General features: G+C 35.2%; 3 protein-coding genes across 5 annotated transcripts; 1 reads left to right on the top strand and 2 right to left on the bottom strand.

The window, feature by feature from the left end:
- Positions 1 to 62: 62 nt before the first annotated feature.
- Positions 63 to 11,581, bottom strand: Nup153 (Nucleoporin 153kD). 2 transcript variants are annotated; one of them, XM_012377023.2, is made up of 9 exons: positions 11,270 to 11,581; positions 10,349 to 10,648; positions 9,976 to 10,279; positions 9,653 to 9,873; positions 9,122 to 9,534; positions 8,124 to 9,044; positions 5,758 to 8,044; positions 5,510 to 5,637; positions 63 to 5,432 (listed from the first exon to the last, which is right to left on the bottom strand). In XM_012377023.2, the coding sequence occupies exons 1-9, from the start codon at positions 11,342 to 11,344 to the stop codon at positions 5,363 to 5,365; spliced, it is 4,719 nt and encodes a 1,572-aa protein (XP_012232446.1). In that variant the 5' UTR covers positions 11,345 to 11,581; the 3' UTR covers positions 63 to 5,362. The 2 variants fall into 2 exon arrangements, with proteins under 2 accessions (XP_012232446.1, XP_012232445.1); XM_012377022.2 differs by lacking the exon at positions 11,270 to 11,581 and adding an exon at positions 11,063 to 11,235.
- A 498-nt stretch (positions 11,582 to 12,079) lies between these two features.
- TH1 (negative elongation factor complex member TH1) lies at positions 12,080 to 14,971 on the top strand. The gene is made up of 7 exons (XM_012377094.2): positions 12,080 to 12,201; positions 12,638 to 13,613; positions 13,700 to 13,952; positions 14,027 to 14,237; positions 14,313 to 14,453; positions 14,531 to 14,660; positions 14,729 to 14,971. Exons 2-7 carry the CDS (start codon positions 12,638 to 12,640, stop codon positions 14,761 to 14,763), a joined length of 1,746 nt encoding a protein of 581 aa, XP_012232517.1. The 5' UTR covers positions 12,080 to 12,201; the 3' UTR covers positions 14,764 to 14,971.
- Positions 14,811 to 16,108, bottom strand: sun (stunted). 2 transcript variants are annotated; one of them, XM_012377096.2, is made up of 4 exons: positions 15,968 to 16,108; positions 15,631 to 15,761; positions 15,412 to 15,437; positions 14,811 to 14,933 (listed from the first exon to the last, which is right to left on the bottom strand). In XM_012377096.2, the coding sequence occupies exons 1-3, from the start codon at positions 15,994 to 15,996 to the stop codon at positions 15,424 to 15,426; spliced, it is 174 nt and encodes a 57-aa protein (XP_012232519.1). In that variant the 5' UTR covers positions 15,997 to 16,108; the 3' UTR covers positions 14,811 to 14,933; positions 15,412 to 15,423. The 2 variants fall into 2 exon arrangements, with proteins under 2 accessions (XP_012232519.1, XP_012232520.1); XM_012377097.2 differs by lacking the exon at positions 15,412 to 15,437.
- Positions 16,109 to 17,396: the final 1,288 nt, after the last annotated feature.

Genomic DNA, 17,396 nt, shown 5'->3' with positions numbered 1-17,396 from the left:
CTTCGTTGAGAATCATTAAAAAAAAAAACTTGCACGCATTAAATAAATTTATATTCAATACGACTGGGAAATGTATGTTTTATATTCAGATTTCGTGTTCGATCTCCAATCATTTTATTACAGGGTTTTCTTGACATTATAGAATGTATCATCGCTGAGCAAATATTGATATATTGTTACACATGCTCTCCTATTTACATCGTGTAATTAAAAACTATAGCAGTGACAAAACTTTTAGATTAACTTAAATGGCCACCGTTTAATTTCTAGTGTGTAAATAGCTGAATCAGAGTGAGTACTATTACTTACAATGACAAAACTTTATGCATGGCGATTTTCTTGAGTTAGTAAGAATAATTATTGTATCGAAACTGTGGATTTAAAATAAAAATATGCATTTTTTATATTATACACTTACAGACAACTTGTTTCATTCGTAATTCCCTATACAATTATATCAAGTAAAGAAGCAAAGACCCGTTACATGGTACCCATAATTCTAGTGTTAAATAAACATAACAGGTATACGTAATAATCAGTTACAATGCAAATTCTAATAGTTATTTAAGGGACTATTATTGTTAAGGAATCCTTTATTTCGAGGTATTTCGAACATTTTTTACTGTAACATATTTATTTGAATAATATACTGCAAGAGATGGAAGAAGTGTATTAAAGGATTCGTATTGTACTGAAAAATATCCAAAAGAAAAATGTTTACATATAATATTGAAAATGATCTCTTATCTTTTGAAACAGATTATTATAACAATTTGTAGAGCGACATATATACATACATATAACATATGTATACAATTTAAGATGTTAAAAATCACGAATGTGACACAATAATTCACAGTATGTATCTCTTATTTTGTATATTTCTTTGAGGAACTGTCAAGGAGCGATCCTACTAATTACAGGAAACGAAAAATGAAAGAACGTATTCGTAAAATATTACACTTTATCTAAACATTGGGGACTGCGATCAAATTTATACTTTTAATGTCCGTTTCTAGATTACTTTTTGACCCAAAGAATTTTAATATAAATTTGCACATTTTACAATTTTTGCTCGATGTAAACTCATGCTAAAGAAAAAAAATTCTAACGCTATTTATATATGCGTGCACATAATAAAATTCTTTAGTTCAAATCACTATTTACTAAACGCTCTCCTATATTTTTCACTAAATATGAAATAAAACTATAACCCAAATTAACATCGTCATCTTCAATTAGTATTTTTTTTTTATATCTTAATATGTTATAATTATATAATCATATGACTATTTATGCATGCATTATATAATTATGTACGTGATTATATAATTATATAATAATTACATGCATAATTATGTAATCATTATGAATATATAAACAGAGCAGATTAGTATTAAGAATAATGTTGTGGTATCCTATCACGGTGTTTCTCAACACAAGCTCCAAATAGCCCTTAAGTATTACAAGTGCTATCCGTTAAGGCAATGTCACCTTTATTCAATAAAGTTAAGAAGCAAAGCAACTCTGCGGAGAATCGAGTTACTTTTTGCACTTCTGGTCCACAAAAAAATCCACATACATATGTTACATATATTTTTTTATTGATTATTATTATTGCGAGTATTATCGACGTCGCTTACGTCTTACCTATATATTTTGCGAAAATTAAATGCGTTTAATAATACGTCGTCTTAAAGGAAGAAATCGTGATTTGCGGATTTTAAGACAGATATATAATATATTCAATAATATAAAAACAAAAGATCGATTCAATCGCGTAACCATTAAAGCGTACTTCGTCGATTTTTCTTGTGCGAATAAAGATGGCTTTTCTTACACTTTGCGCATTATATACTATAACAAGTGTCTTTCAAATTGTTCTATGATCCATCGATTGAGAAACACCGATGAGTTTTCCGTAATATTAAACTAATGTTACATCATGTCATGAGAATGTGATAACATCCCCATAGCACCTGAAGCATACAGTGAACATTCTCCCATGTATTATTTTATTTAATTACAGTCAGTCATTGGATTTATTTCATAACAAACTCCCTCATTTCTGAACTTCTTCATTAGACAATTGCTTAATATATTCTCGATAGAATCGTTACAGGCATTCAGAAAAATTCAGTACAATGTATAATTTCCAATGGACTAAGATTATAATAAGGCCTCGGAATATTTGACATATTGTATCATCCCATCACTCATAGGAACATTTACGTGAAAATAATCATCGTGAATGGCGATTAATATATATGTGTAATATAATTAATAGACACATAAAAGATGGATGTTAGTGTTATATAAAAGGACATAGGCTCTCTTCTAACGGTATCATCTATCTTGTAAGCTTGTGCGAATTACTAATTTTTACATAAAATAATAGACTTGAATAATATTTTGTTACACATTGCAAAACATGAAAATGAATATGAAAAAGAGAATTTCTATCAGTCATGAGATGTTACATATCTATTGTTGAACGTTTTTATAATGAAGTACTCTTCAGATGTTTATGCAAACATATTACAATGGAGAGTATATAAAGTGCTACAAAACAATTCCAATACGATTTGCTTTACAGTCGTTAATATATCTATGTTATACGTTCATTATGTATTTGTAAGGCCATATACGAAATTTAATATAAAGATACTGCCTTTGTAGGCGGTATTCGATATATCGATTAATTTGGAAATTTGCCTACTCATAGACAAATGGACGACACAGCCTCAACAGAGAATGTTCACAGTGTAAGACAGCAGCACAGACATATCTCAGCGCAGCCTCACTTTACCATTAATTACAATGTCTTCGTTTTGCCATCGTGTAAAACAGAGTCTTGCCGAGCACTTAGTTATGTCCAAAATATCCTTTGTAGGTAGTCAAGTATGGGCTTCGCTTAAAAACTAAAGTAATTTCACTTAAGTGTGAATTGATTTTTAACGTATTAAACTATTCTCGATTTTACATACATCTGCATCACAGAAAAGTTTTCTTGAAATCACCCATATACTAATACTATATAAATTTAATTAACATTGCTCACATTTGAAATGAAAAATTCGCCCACAAAGAATATTTTGACAATATTAAAAATACATGTTTAACAGAGAAACTATCGTTTGAATTTTTGTCTCTTAATATATATAATGTATATAGAAGTTAAAAAATCTCTTAATGTTTACATGTAAATATTACATAACAACGGATAAACAACAACGTCTAACAGAATGTTTTGTACCTAAGCGTCTAATATGGCATAAGATGGGTCATGTGCCGAGTTATTCTTGGCTACTGTCGAGTCTAAGCCAATATTATACACAACTAGCCTAATCTTAAATAAGACGTGTATGATTTCAATAATAATTCATTAATTTCATATCACTACACGTCATCTAACTACTTTCCGCTTTAGGGACTTCTAAAAAGAATGGCTTACACTATCAGCTGTTTTGATAACTTCAAAGATGCGTTAAATTAATATCACTCTAAGAAAATTGCATTTGCAAAAATTATTTTTTCCAACGAGTTACACCATTGTAAAAATGTCAAAAATTATTTTCTAACTAAAAGAAAGTAAACTTTCTGTGTAAATAGTAAAAAGAAACATTTTTTTCAATATTTAAAAGATCCAATAAATATTACTGTTTATATTATTCATAATAACGGAATGTTTTGACAGTATTTAAACGTTTTCGATTTTTTGATCGACTTTGTTTCAGCGATATTTAGAGTGATATAAGTAGAGAATTTTATTAATCAAATTGATTAACAGATCAAATTATAGTAAAACAAATCTTTATTTACTTACATCACCCTAATGTATAAGCAGATATTAATAATAAACGAAAAATAATACATATTTAAAAAAAATTAGAAACTTGTTATAAATAACATACAATATTTTAGAAAAAAAAAAAACTCTTTAGAAGCCCCGTAATAATTTATTCCCATTCAACATACCCTTTTTCAAATTTATTTCACTCGCTTTATGATAAAACACACAACATTATAATATAATCCTATCAAAATGGCATTCAGTATTTTCTTATAGAATAATTTCATTCAATATATAAAAAAAATATACAATTTCGATTACTCAATGGAAACATACAGTAATCGTCAGTTTGTACTATCCGAATGCCATTTTCGTGTATATTACACTTTTCCTGGACTAGTTCTACAAAGATTGTGTAGGGCTGCCCACGAAATTCTAATTAAAATATAATTAATGTCTATACGTAGTGGGACTTTATTGATATATAGTCAGTTCACAATGCTCGCAATATTACGATGTTACACAAGTGCCTTTAGGCTTATCATGGACACTTGAAGACAATTATTTGATTACATAGATAGAGAATCGTGTAAGATCTTGTTTGAATAATTAGCATAAAATCATAAAACAAAGGGAATATTATAATATACATATAAAAAATTATTAACATTTTTCCGCAGAATATATAAGATCGAGTAACTAAATATTACTTTCAATACACGAAAAAATATACGAAATATACGCTTTTAGATATACGAAAAAATTGCTCGAGGGAAAGCTGTAGCTACAGAAGGATGAAAAATATGTTGAAATTATAATAAATTCAAACTTTTTATACCGAGATATCTTTTCACATATTTGAAAGCATCGAAAATACTCGGATATTATTTAGTCGCTCTATTCTATACATAATGGGTTGAGTAGGAAAATTATTTGTGCACATTACATAATGCTTCTAAATTATATCATCTCCAAATAAGTCTCACATCAAGGTTCTCTTACAAAGAATAGTGCTACGAGCTGTGACTGACATACTTACCTGAGCGGGTGACAATTTCCCACTAGTCTTCACCTTCAATTGCACGCATTAAGTGCTTATTAGATTCCTTTATCGAGGTACTTTTCAATTTCGGTAAATATATATGTTATCTCGAGTATATCATGTCGCGGTACACATACACACTACATCTGGATTTTCCTTTTTATTTTTTCTTTCCCTTTTGGTAAGGTCTTAGTGATGCAACAGCATCACGATTCACTGGCTTCACGCCAACTCCATGGTATTATTTTCATTATTACTGTATAATTTAAATAATTTATAATTTACATTTTCCTGTAGAGAGAACACAAGTGGTTGTACGCAAGCATGTTCGGTTAGCTTCGGGTTACTATATTACAAAGATGCTTGGTATATACCACCACACTGATGCGAACGATTGATGATGACAGAATTTCATTGTACACCGTATTGTATAACGCTTAAAATACATACAGAAACACACCCAGATACACAGATAGATATAAGGACGCACCTGAGTGTATGCGTGAATGTTGTATGTTACATGCTCTCTACCGCATGCATCTTCTAAATGCTTTTTTGATTTTCCGTGATGTTGCCGGTGCTGGTTGGGGTGGAGCACTGCAAGGCGAGACAGTTTATTTAGTATATATTCTGCACATATAGACTTGGATAAATTACGAGCTTAGTACACTTACTTGAATGCTGCTGGTACATTTCCCTTGGTGAAATTGAACGAAGGTCGGCTGTTGGGATCAAAAGCTACCGCGGGAGCGGTAGTAGGAGGATTGAAATTAAATCCACCGGTTGGCGTTGATGTAGATGACTGCAACATTGTACAATGGTGTAATTTTATTTGAAAGAAGCTGGATAAAAAATTAATTCCGGCACTTGTGTATTATCTTGTTAATGTATCGAATATATGTAGCAAATAGCTAATATTTACCATTTCTCCAAAGTTAAAACCACCTGAGGTTGCAGCAGGTGGAGCTGTAGATCCAAAATTAAATCCTGTACTGGACGAAGCAGTAGACGAGAACGATGATGTTGCCTGAGTCTGTGGATTTGTTTGCGATGCGCCAAACATCGGAGGTGTCGTTGCATCCTGACCGAATGCCGTCGGTGCCTCTTGTTTCGGTGGGTTGAACGCAAAATTAGGTGCGTTAGTCGCAGCAGTGTTAGCCCCGAATGAACCGAACATATTGTTATTACTTTGCGGCGTGCTTGAATTACTACCAAAAGTGAAGAACGGCTTCGCAGACGATGCTGGTGGATTGGTGTTCGCGGAGAAGTTAAATCCGCCGCTTGACGGTTGCTGCGATGATGTCGAACCGAACGTGAATATGGCGGGCGTCGCTGCGGTATCACCGAAAACGGGTGTAGTAGTGTTTCCAAAGGCGGGTGTGCTGGATGATCCGAAGAGCGACGGAGTAGCGCTGTTGGATGGTGCGCCAAACGTTGGTATAGGATTCACCGCGGGTGTTTGCGCGGATGAATTAAATTCGGGCAATTTCGTTTCCTGCTTTGACGATCCGAAAATCAAAGGCGGCATTGTTGCTTGCATCGTCGTGCCTTTTGTACCAGCAGTGTTTAACTTTTGCGCGGATGATTCCGTGGCAAAATCTGTCTTCTTCGGGTTCGTTTTTAGAGAAGTGGGTTTGACCGTGTCACAACAAGGACACGCAAGTATGTTCGCAGCGTTTCGCAGCATGCAGCCGGAACATTCCCACGATCCTTCGGCAGGTTTAAACTTCTCCATTAAATCGGTGTTTTGGGACTTGATAGCTTGCGGCTTCGCAGACGATGCAGGTGGATCGGTGTCCGCAGAGAAGTTAAATCCGCCGCTTGACGGTTGCTGCGATGATGTCGAACCGAACGTGAATATGGCGGGCGTCGTTGCGGTATCGCCGAAAGCGGGTACAGTAGTGTTTCCAAAAGCGGGTGTGCTGGATGATCCAAAGAGCGGGGTAGCACTGTTAGACGGTGTACCAAACGCTGGTACAGGATTCACCGCAGGTGTTTGCGCGGATGAATTGAATCCGGGTAATTTCGTTTCCTGTTTCGGTATTCCAAAAATAAAAGGTGGCATTGTTTCTTGAATCGTCGTGTCTTTCGTACCAGTGCTTAACTTTTGCGCGGATGATTCCGTGGCAAAATCCGTCTTCTTCAGATTCGTTTTTAGAGAAGTGGGTTTAGATGCGTTACAGCAAGGACACGTAAGTACGTTCGCAGCGTTTCGTAACAAGCAACCGGAACATTCCCACGATCCTTCGGCAGGTTTAAACTTGTCCATTAAATCGGAGTTTTGGAACTTGATATTTTGCGGCGTCGCAGAACTACTTCCGGGTTTCGGTGTAGAGCACGCTACGCATTTGGCATCACTCTGCTTGTTTCTTACACAGCAAGTCGTACATTCCCATTGATCTTTGGATAGTTTAAATTGAGAACCGAAGCAATCGTTTGCGACTGGTTTGGATTTTACGACGGTTTCCGTCGTTGACGTTGACGGCAATGAAGTTTTATCATTGGGATTCGACCGGACAATTTTACACGCGGTACATTGTTCATCCGCATTGCTGTTCCTGATCAGACATTCACTACACTCCCAAGATGACTCGGCATCACGTGTGTCTGAGCTAATAAAAGTGCTGGCAATCTTATCCGTAGATGATCTTTCAGAAGCCGAGTTTGATTGCTCGACGAAATTAGAATCCATCTTGTTAGATTTGGGACTCAAAATATCCATGACACTTCCCGACTTCAGTTTCGATGCCTCCTCAGATTCATCCTTGCTATTTTTTACCTTTGCTTTTAATCTAGGTGCTGTCGACGAGCCGGACCAAATAAAATTCGGCATAAACATGGTCGCAGCGGGCGCAGTAGATTCCGTATTTTCTGTCTTCGAAGGTGAGTTTGAATCAATCATATTCACGTTGTCTTCAGTGTTAATCGGGTTATTAAGAGGTTCATAGTCATCAGACTGCAAATTTTTTCCAGAATCTGTCACCTTAATTGGGCTAGCAAATGAGAAGGTGTTTTCTTTATTTGCGGCAATTTTGCCCGCAGTGTGTGAAGCGGGAGGTGGTATCCCGAAATTGAAACTGGGTAACGTTGTTATTGGCAGAGGTATGTTCGGTAAATTTACAAGTGTCGCTGTTTCTTCTTGCTCCAGATTTATCTTCGATTTACCCTTTAATTTGCCGTGATATTTTTCACCGTCGCTGTCCTCCGTCCTAGAAAGTATACATTTAATTAATTTTATTTTTTGTGAAGCATGCAAATGTCGTAAAACAATATTTAATAAATATGTACCTCAGTTGACGTTTCGGTGTGGAGCACGCTACACATTTGGCATCACTCTGCTTGTTCCTTACACAGCATGTCGTACATTCCCATTGATCTTTGGATAATTTAAATTGAGAACCGAAGCAATCGTTTGCGAGTGGTTTCGATTTTACGGTTTCTGTCGTTGACGTTGACGGCGATGAAGTTTTATCATTCGAATTCGACCGGACAATTTTACACGCGGTACATTGCTCATCTGCATTGCTGTTTCTAATCAGACATTTACTACATTCCCAAGATGACTCGGCATCACGTGTGCTTTTGATATCTGAGATAACAAACGTGCTGGCAATCTTATCCGTAGATGATTTTTCAGATACTAATCCCGAGTTTGATTGTTCGACCAAATCAAATTCCATTTTGTCAGATTTGGGACACAAAATATCCATGACACTTCCTGATTTCAGTTTAAATGTCTCCTCACATCCTACAAACTCATCCTTGCTATTTTTTATCTTTGTTTTTAATCTAGGTGCTGTAGACGAGCCGGACCAAATAAAATTCGGCATAAACATGGTTGCGGCAGGCGCAGTAGATTCCGTATTTTCTGTCTTCGAAGGTGAATTCGAGTCAATCATATTAATTACGTTATCTTCAGCGTTAATTGGATTACTAAAAGTGAAATTGTTAACAGGCTGCAAATTTTTTCCAGAATCCGTCACTTTAATTGGGCTAGCAAATGTGAAGGTGTTTTCTTTATTCGCTGTGGTTTTGCCCGCAACGTGTGAAGCGGGAGGTGGTATCGTGAAATTGAAATTGGGTAACGTTGTTATTGGCAGGGGTATGTTCGGCAAATTTACAAGCGCCACTGTTTCTTCTTGCTCGAGATTTATTTTCGATTTACCCTTTAGTTTGCCGCGATATTTTTCACCGTCGTTGTCCTCCGTCCTAGAAAGTGCACATTTGATCAATTTTATTTTTTGTAAAGACGTGTACATGTCGCAAAATATTTAATAAATATGTACCTCAGTCGATATTCTTGCGGAGATGGAGGCGGATCACTGCGCGCTGAAACAATCCTTCTAGCCGCAAGAGTTGTATCTTGTAACTTCTGTCGTCTTTTTAGCTTCAATATATCGGGAACAGTTGGTACTGTCAATTCACGTGTCAAATGACGCAAGCCAATTCTAGCAGATGGGTTGGTTCTGTCCAACCCATCTTCTAGAACCTGCGCTCGTGTTCGCTTCCTGCTCACTGTCGAGGAAACGATATTATTTGTGTTCTTCAATGGAATTTTCTTTGCGTCGGTTATAGGCGAAGAGAAATGTTCTAATGCTTCCAATATTTTTTTGGCAGTTTGACTCATGCCCGATGAATCAACTGTTGAGTTAGGTGATTTAACTTCAACATTTGTCCTCCCTGGTACTTTAAGTTGCAACTAAAATTAACGTACAAATTAATATAACTCATTATATAAACAATAATTCTTAATTATTAAAGTAATTTAAAACATACAAGATCCAATTTTTTCTAAAAAAAATCATTAAAATACATACCTCGCTTGAATTATTAAAAACATTCCGACCTCGCTTATAAAGACCTGCCGCGTTTGCACCACCAAAAGTTGTATTACCACTATAAAAAGGGGAGGACAGAGGAGACGCCCGATCTAAAGCATTTGCTACAACTGACGCGTTAAAACTGGGCCTACGACTGCTTAAAGTATCACGAGAATTTATGTCTAGAAGCAAGGACCTTGAAGTTTGTAAATGATCAGCTGAAACAAAAGTAGAATTCACACAATATATGAATGTATCAATTTATTATCCTTTAAAAAAAGCAGTTTTTAATCTTTATGTAAAGTACGATTTGTACTCACTATATGTCAATTTATCATCAATATGTCTCTTTCTATTGCTAAACGAACTGTATAACAAATTTGATGGGCCCTCGTGTCTATTTATCTGCGGAATAAGAGAGCTACATCCACTGGTACTTTCACTCAATTCCGAATTATCATCCATCCCATTTGCTATCCCGTTATTAGTTGACGAAGCTAAAGAGTTTAAGTCAGATCTGTGAGATGTTACAGTTCTAATATCTGCCTGCACTGCAGGAGTCGAAGATATTAAACGACCTATCCCGCTTGGTCCAGCTATTGCAGGTTCCATAAAATCTTCCGTCTGTAAATAAGTAGTAATAACAAAATTGTTTCTCCTGAAGCATATCATTGCTGCAAATATTTAACTTACCACTTCATTGTGAACAGGATATTGCTCTTTAGAAGAATCAACTGTTTTTAATGTAGTTTTAACTCTTGATTGTATAGAAAATGTACCGGGCGGATGAATCACATCCATGCGAATACATGATCGTTTGCTAGGAGGAGGCTGTTGCACATCATCCTCCAGTTCTGTTTCTTCAGTATTCTCTCTACTTTCTAATGTATCTTCATTACCTTGAGAGGTATTAAACCACTTGCCGAAACCACTAATCCAGGAAGATTGTGGTATGAGGTCTTTTGCCTTATTTGCCACTCTTTTTACGAATGACTGTAAAGAATATAGACATACAAATATGAAATATACAAATGAAACATATATGCAAAAATTATTACAATGCTTTAAGTATTTATCATCTAAAGTGAAAATAATTCCGAGTGTCATCATATGCATATGTATTTTGATTAGTCATTCAAGCATATTGCAGATAATATCAAAATACAAGAAAATCTGAAATGTTCGACATTTGCCAAGGAATATTCGAGAGATTGAGAGAGGGATATATAATTCGTGTTTTTCAAATTGGGAATCTGGTGCCAGGTCAGACGCAATCTTTAACGTCTCTTTAAATGCGTCTTTTGCGTATAATGAGGTTGCGCTTCAAGGTTACAGCGCACATAATACACGAAACGTTCGTCTCGCGGCAAGGGTAAGATTGAGGTTATCATCATCAGGCACACTCACATAACCGTGACACCGTGGATATCGCGCAGGGGGAGTTTGTCTTGGGGAAAGGGCGGGCATGCGGGACATCTTGTGGCGAGAAGTCAGCGCTCGATGTCGGTTTAAGCGTCGTGCTATTTTGGGCCCAAAGTCGCGCGCGAACGGCGCGCGGCCCATCGTGGGCTCGCTCATGCCGCGACGATCTCGTGCCGTGGTCAGATTACTCACGTTGCTCGCGTCGTAGGGCTGCGCGTTCCGCGACGACGGTCGCTTGCCGGCCGGATTGCCGCTTCCCTTGGCCATGTTCCGCCGTTGTTCACTGCACTGCACTGTACGATGATGGTTACGAGACGCATACACGCGACACAATCATCGCCTTCGTGAAATTGTCACCGCCGGAACCGCACCACCTTCTTGCCTACGGATGAGAGACCACGAGAGGAAATATGGCCGCACTCGGCCTCAAAGACCGCCACTAGGGCGCTAGCAGACTTTCTTCAAATCGCGCTCGATGCGCTTGCCCACATGACACGCGCATTATGTGGTTCGCGCTCACCACGGCAGCACTTGCAACTAGTGAAGCCATAGAGCATATGCAAAAGTGTGAGCGTATCTTAGGGCGGTATTCATAGTCCGTTCTTAGGGTGCCGTCACATACAGCCCGTAATCCGTAATCCGCACCGGAAGTCCGCAAAAGTTACTAGGGATTGCGTCCGTAACGTTACGTGTGTTTTATCTCCTTGTGTCCCATGGAGCCGTAATTCCATGAAATTTCCGTAAAAGTTACTAAAAGTTACTAGTTATTACTAGTAATGCTTTTTTTAATTTTATTTATTTAACTAAATTTGACGATTTAATTAAAATTTTTGTTAAAATTATAATATATTCTGTAGTTTTCTTATGAATAAAATACAAATAAACAATTATAATTTGTTAAATAAAAAATAGTAATACCGTTACGTGTGTATTTACGGCTCCATGGGACACAAGGAGAAAAAACACACGTAACGTTACGGACGCAATCCCTAGTAACTTTTGCGGACTTCCGGTGCGGATTACGGATTACGGGTTCTATGTGACGCCGGCCTAAGTATAAACGACCGCGTTATATCGCGTTGTGATCGCGTTGTGATTGCGTTGTGTCACATTCAACGTATAAGGTATGTAAATAAAACAATTACTGATTCCGCAATTTATTTATCTAAGATGATAATGTTTCACAGAAGAATATTTTTTTTATATTTGGAGCATTGCAATAAATTTGAAAATGAGGAATTTACAGGAATGTTGCCACTGCTTCATAAATTACAATTTTTCCTAACCTATTATAAATATATTTAATAATATTGTGTTATACTAAATGTTATACTAAATACTAAAAGTTGTTTTTTGATTATTTATAGCAAAGATTTGAATATTTTCATATATAATTAAATTGATTATTAAATTTTTGTCTTTTAACTTAATGTGGTGACAAAAATTCTTTAACATGTGATGCATGTTATCTGTATCTATCAATACCATGTGATATTATAAAACTGTGTGCGATATATACATCTTACATTATAATAATATTAATAATTAATAAATATTTAGATGGAATCCGATTACGATGAGGATCGAAGTGGTTGGGGAGATGAGGTGAATCGAAGTACTGAGGAATGTAGTGGAGAAGATATGTTTGATAATCCACAAGAAGTATTGAATGAATGTTTGGATAAATTCAAAACATCTGACTACATTATGGAACCTGGCATTTTCGCCCAACTTAAGAGATATTTTCAAGCAGGAGGAAATCCCGAACAAGTTATAGAATTATTGTCCAAGAATTATACAGCTTATGCACAAATGGCAAATCTTCTCGCAGAATGGCTAATCCTTGCTGGAGTGAAAGTCACTGATGTGCAAGCAATGGTGGAAAATAACTTGAAGGATATGATTCTTAAAACTTTTGATCCCAAGAAAGCAGACAAAATTTTTACAGAAGAGGGTGAAACTCCTGCTTGGTTGACAGAAATGATACAGCATCCTACTTGGCGATCTCTTATTTATAGACTTGCAGAGGAATACCCGGACTGTTTAATGCTAAATTTTACCATTAAACTCATATCAGATGCAGGATTTCAAGGTGAAATTACAAGTATCTCAACTGCGGCTCAACAAATTGAAGTCTTCTCACGTGTATTGAAGACTGCAATTGCTGGATTTCTTCAAAATACAGAAGACTGGCAATCGAGTATCCAAGAATGTGCAAAAATGGTATGTCACGGTCAACATACTTATGTGTACAGTCAAGTCCTGTTGCAGATTTTAGCACAAGAAACTCGTGGTGGTTTTATGATGAAAAGACTATCTCAAGAAATCACCAAATGTGCTCAACAAAATCGACATGACGTTACTCCAATAACAATGGCTCTGAATGGTGCTGCTAGTAGTCCTGGAGCATGTCAAGCACTAGCATCTATGTTATCAAGAAACACTTTAAATCCTGCTGACATCACTGTATTGTTTAGAAATTACTCTGCAGCAGAACCACCTCCTATTGAGTTGTTACGTAACCCTCAATTTTTGGGTAAGTTGATATAATTATTTACAATAGTAAGAAAAGAAATTGAATAAGAGGAAGACACAATAAAATTTTAAATTATTACCTTACAGAATTATTGGTTGATGCACTTTTTAAGCCTGGTGTTAAGATAAATCCTGAACACAAATCGAAGTATATATATTTATTAGCTTATGCAGCAAGTGTGTGTGAAGCAGCTCCTAAAAAAGGCAATACGCGTAAAACTAATAAGGACGAATTAAAAACAACTATTCAGGCGATTGAGAAAGTACACAATATATGTAATATAAACAAAGGATCGACTGAGCTAATAGCAGAGTTACATACCTTGTATCAATGCATACGGTACTTGTTCATGCATAATATTTATTTTGTGTATTAAAAAAATATATAATTTACTCATAAATTGTTTACTACAGATTTCCTGTTGTAAGTGTGGGTGTAATAAGGTGGGTAGAGTGCACTGTGACTGAACCATCATATTTTAAATTATGTACAGAGCATTGTCCTGTACACCTTGCTTTATTGGACGAAGTTGTTGTTTGTCATTCTCTATTGCATCCAAAAATATTGAGATTGCTTGTGCACTTGTTTGAAAGTAAACAAGATGAACTGGAGATACTTGTACAGGTAAGTTTTCTCCAAACAGCATCAATTAAAAAATAAAATTATTAATTCTTTAAATAAAAAAACTCCCCTTTCTAGCTGGAGATGAAAAAGATGTTGATTGATAGAATGGTGAATCTTTTGAGCAGAGGTTGCGTAGTACCTGTTGTGTGCTACATTAAGCAATGTTGGCAACGTGGAGATACAGATGTATCTCTAATCAGATATTTCGTCACCGAGGTGAAGTATAATACCGTTCTTACAATCATTTATATTATAATAAATAGTTTAGTATAATCGGTATTTTTATATATTAGGTGTTGGAAGCAATAGCTCCTCCATACTCAACTGAATTTGTACAATTATTCTTGCCAATGGTAGAAAATGAAGAGATTACTGGGACTATGCGTGGAGAAAGTGAGAACGACTTGGTTTCAGAATTCACTGGTGAGTATAAGAGCAATAATTAAAGAAATATATATTTTTTCTATATAAACAAACCATGAAACTTTCAGTGCACTGCAAAACTCACTGCCCTGTTGTAAGATGACGTTACAAAAATTAATCACAGGTGGGTTAAATCAAAGAAAAATAGAATAACACGAAGAATGGTTTTATTTTATAAGGAGACAAAGATCGTCAGAAATATTACATAACTTATGGCTATAAACATGTATTGGATGAATTCTATATCCATCTGTGATATCATCTAGGTACTTTCTGTAACAAAAAAAAATATATATATATATATACTGTCAGTGCTATATATATACTATAAATTTTAAAGAATGAATGTTTATTAATGAACACACACTAAGGCATAAATGTTATTTGCTTAAAAGAAAAGAATTTTAATTATTTTTGTTATATCTGTAGTTTTAAATTCAAACAATCAATCAATTTTGTGGTTTAAAAATGAGAATTCAAATGTCATATTCGGGTATAGAACATTTGTTTTATCCTCAAAGTTGCTTGTTGGAATTGGGAAGTACAGACATAATAATGCTGATTGTTAGATCTCTTTATATATTAAAAAAATGCAAAACCAACTGCTAATAATGGTTAAATAAGAGGACAAGAAAGTATTTTCTAAAAGATTGTCATACTTGTGTATTAAAAATTATTAATACTATATTAAATAATTCTATTAAAACAAACACTTGTAAGTACGCAATCATAACACAAATTATAGACTTACTGATCGTTAAGATCATATCTTTTCAGCTGTAACAAAATATGTATTCATGTAACAAAAACATTTTTGAAGAATAAATGCTTAAAGAAAAAAAAGAAAGCAGTAATGACAAAGAGATGACTTGAACTGAAAGATCATGAAAATAATAAACTAAATGTTTAGAATTACATCCTATTTTTTATCGTTAACTTGAAATAATAATAAGTCTTAAGAAATGCATACTAATAGGTTTTCCATCCTTCCACTGAGTAAATTTCACATTGACTTCATCACGTTTGGCCGCCTCTGCTCTTAAGTCAGCTTTTAAAGCTTGCCTGACTAACCTGGCTGCGATCTGAGAGTAGTTGATGTAACTGTAATAAAACAGAAAAAAAATTTGTACAAATGCATTTTTATTTTTACATATTTTGTTACAAGCAACAATCAATAAGATAAAATTCCACATTAATAATCAGGTAAAGATTAGGTTACATAACAACCTTGACAATTTTTAAAGAGATAATATACACAGGAAAAGAAATGTAAAATATGAAATGTAATAACTACATTATTTCCTTACTTCAATCCTGCTTGTCTCCACGCTGACATTTTTACTGTTAATTTGGAAAAGACAAGACAAATTTTATAGGAGCTGTGACAAATACAGACCACAACGCCGCCTGTAGCAGAAGACTAGTTATAAATCTTTGCTTATGCCAAATACACAGTTGTTAATCATCACATTAATTCTCTTTTTCTATTGGCTGTTACCAAATTGCAGATGCTACATACAAATGCATCTAAAGAGACCATTACAATGAAAATGCAGCATAAAGGAGCTGTTTGGTGTATTGCATATGCGTGGATTTATATGCAATTGTTGGCACTGATGGCGCTGGTGTCTACTTACTTTCGGCGGTTCAAAAGTTACGTAGATTTCATCTCCGTATCAAAATAAATCTATTTTTGCTGTGTGAAGGTATATTATGCGATGTTATTATGAATTAAGTACTGAGTAATTATATTTAGCATTAGATGTGAGATATAAATACGGATTGTACTAGCATTTGTGTCCCTAAATCTGTTGTCGACTTGCTTCAATTGGGTTCTTAGAAGTAAAGCAATATGGCGAGAAAAACACGAAAAATGTCCGTTGTTAGGATTGTACAAACGACTTTTTGTTAATAAAATAATTCTACACGCAAAACAAGTTTTGCGCGATGGACTTATTTAGTAGTATATAAAGTAGTTGAATATTGTAAAAACTTTTATATTTGCCAAGCACTTCGATAATTATTAAAAAATAATTTAGAGTAAAGGAGGACATTACAAATAAATTAATATGAACATACAGAATATTGTTTATGGTTGTTCTGGAAATACTTATTGGCCGGTATTCATAGTCCGTTCTTATATTTAAGGTTGTCTTAAGCACGGACTTATATTCGCTCTCTTCGTCACACATATAGCGTTTTCGATTATACAGGATTTGAACGACCCAGGGTTGATCAATCACTATTTTACTATAAATGCAAGTCTTTCATTGGTGGAGAGGTTGCAATGACGTCATTAACCAACCCTGGGTCGTTCAAATCCTGTATAATCGAAAACGCTATAAGTGTCACCCTGTATACGCTATAAAGCCGAGAGCACAAGCTTTTACATAAAGCATAACGCATAAGCATAAGGAAATTGATTGGTCTATATATAAGCATAAGCAAATGCATAAAGAAATGGACCAATCAATTTCCTTATGCTTATGCGTTATGCTTTATGCAAAAGTCTGTGCTCCGGCCTTAAAGCCGAGAGCACAAGCTTTTACATAAAGCATAACGCATAAGCATAAGGAAATTGATTGGTCTATATATAAGCATAAGCAAATGCATAAGGAAATGGACCAATCAATTTCCTTATGCTTATGCGTTATGCTTTATGCAAAAGTCTGTGCTCCGGCCATAATTCTCCATCTAATAGGAACCAAAATGGCGGATGAGAATACCTACATATCT

This window comes from Linepithema humile, chromosome 1 (assembly GCF_040581485.1).
Source record: "Linepithema humile isolate Giens D197 chromosome 1, Lhum_UNIL_v1.0, whole genome shotgun sequence".
NCBI lineage: Eukaryota > Metazoa > Arthropoda > Insecta > Hymenoptera > Formicidae > Linepithema > Linepithema humile.
The sequence above is the reverse complement of the archived record's forward strand: the minus strand, read 5'-3'. Positions and strand labels throughout refer to the sequence as shown.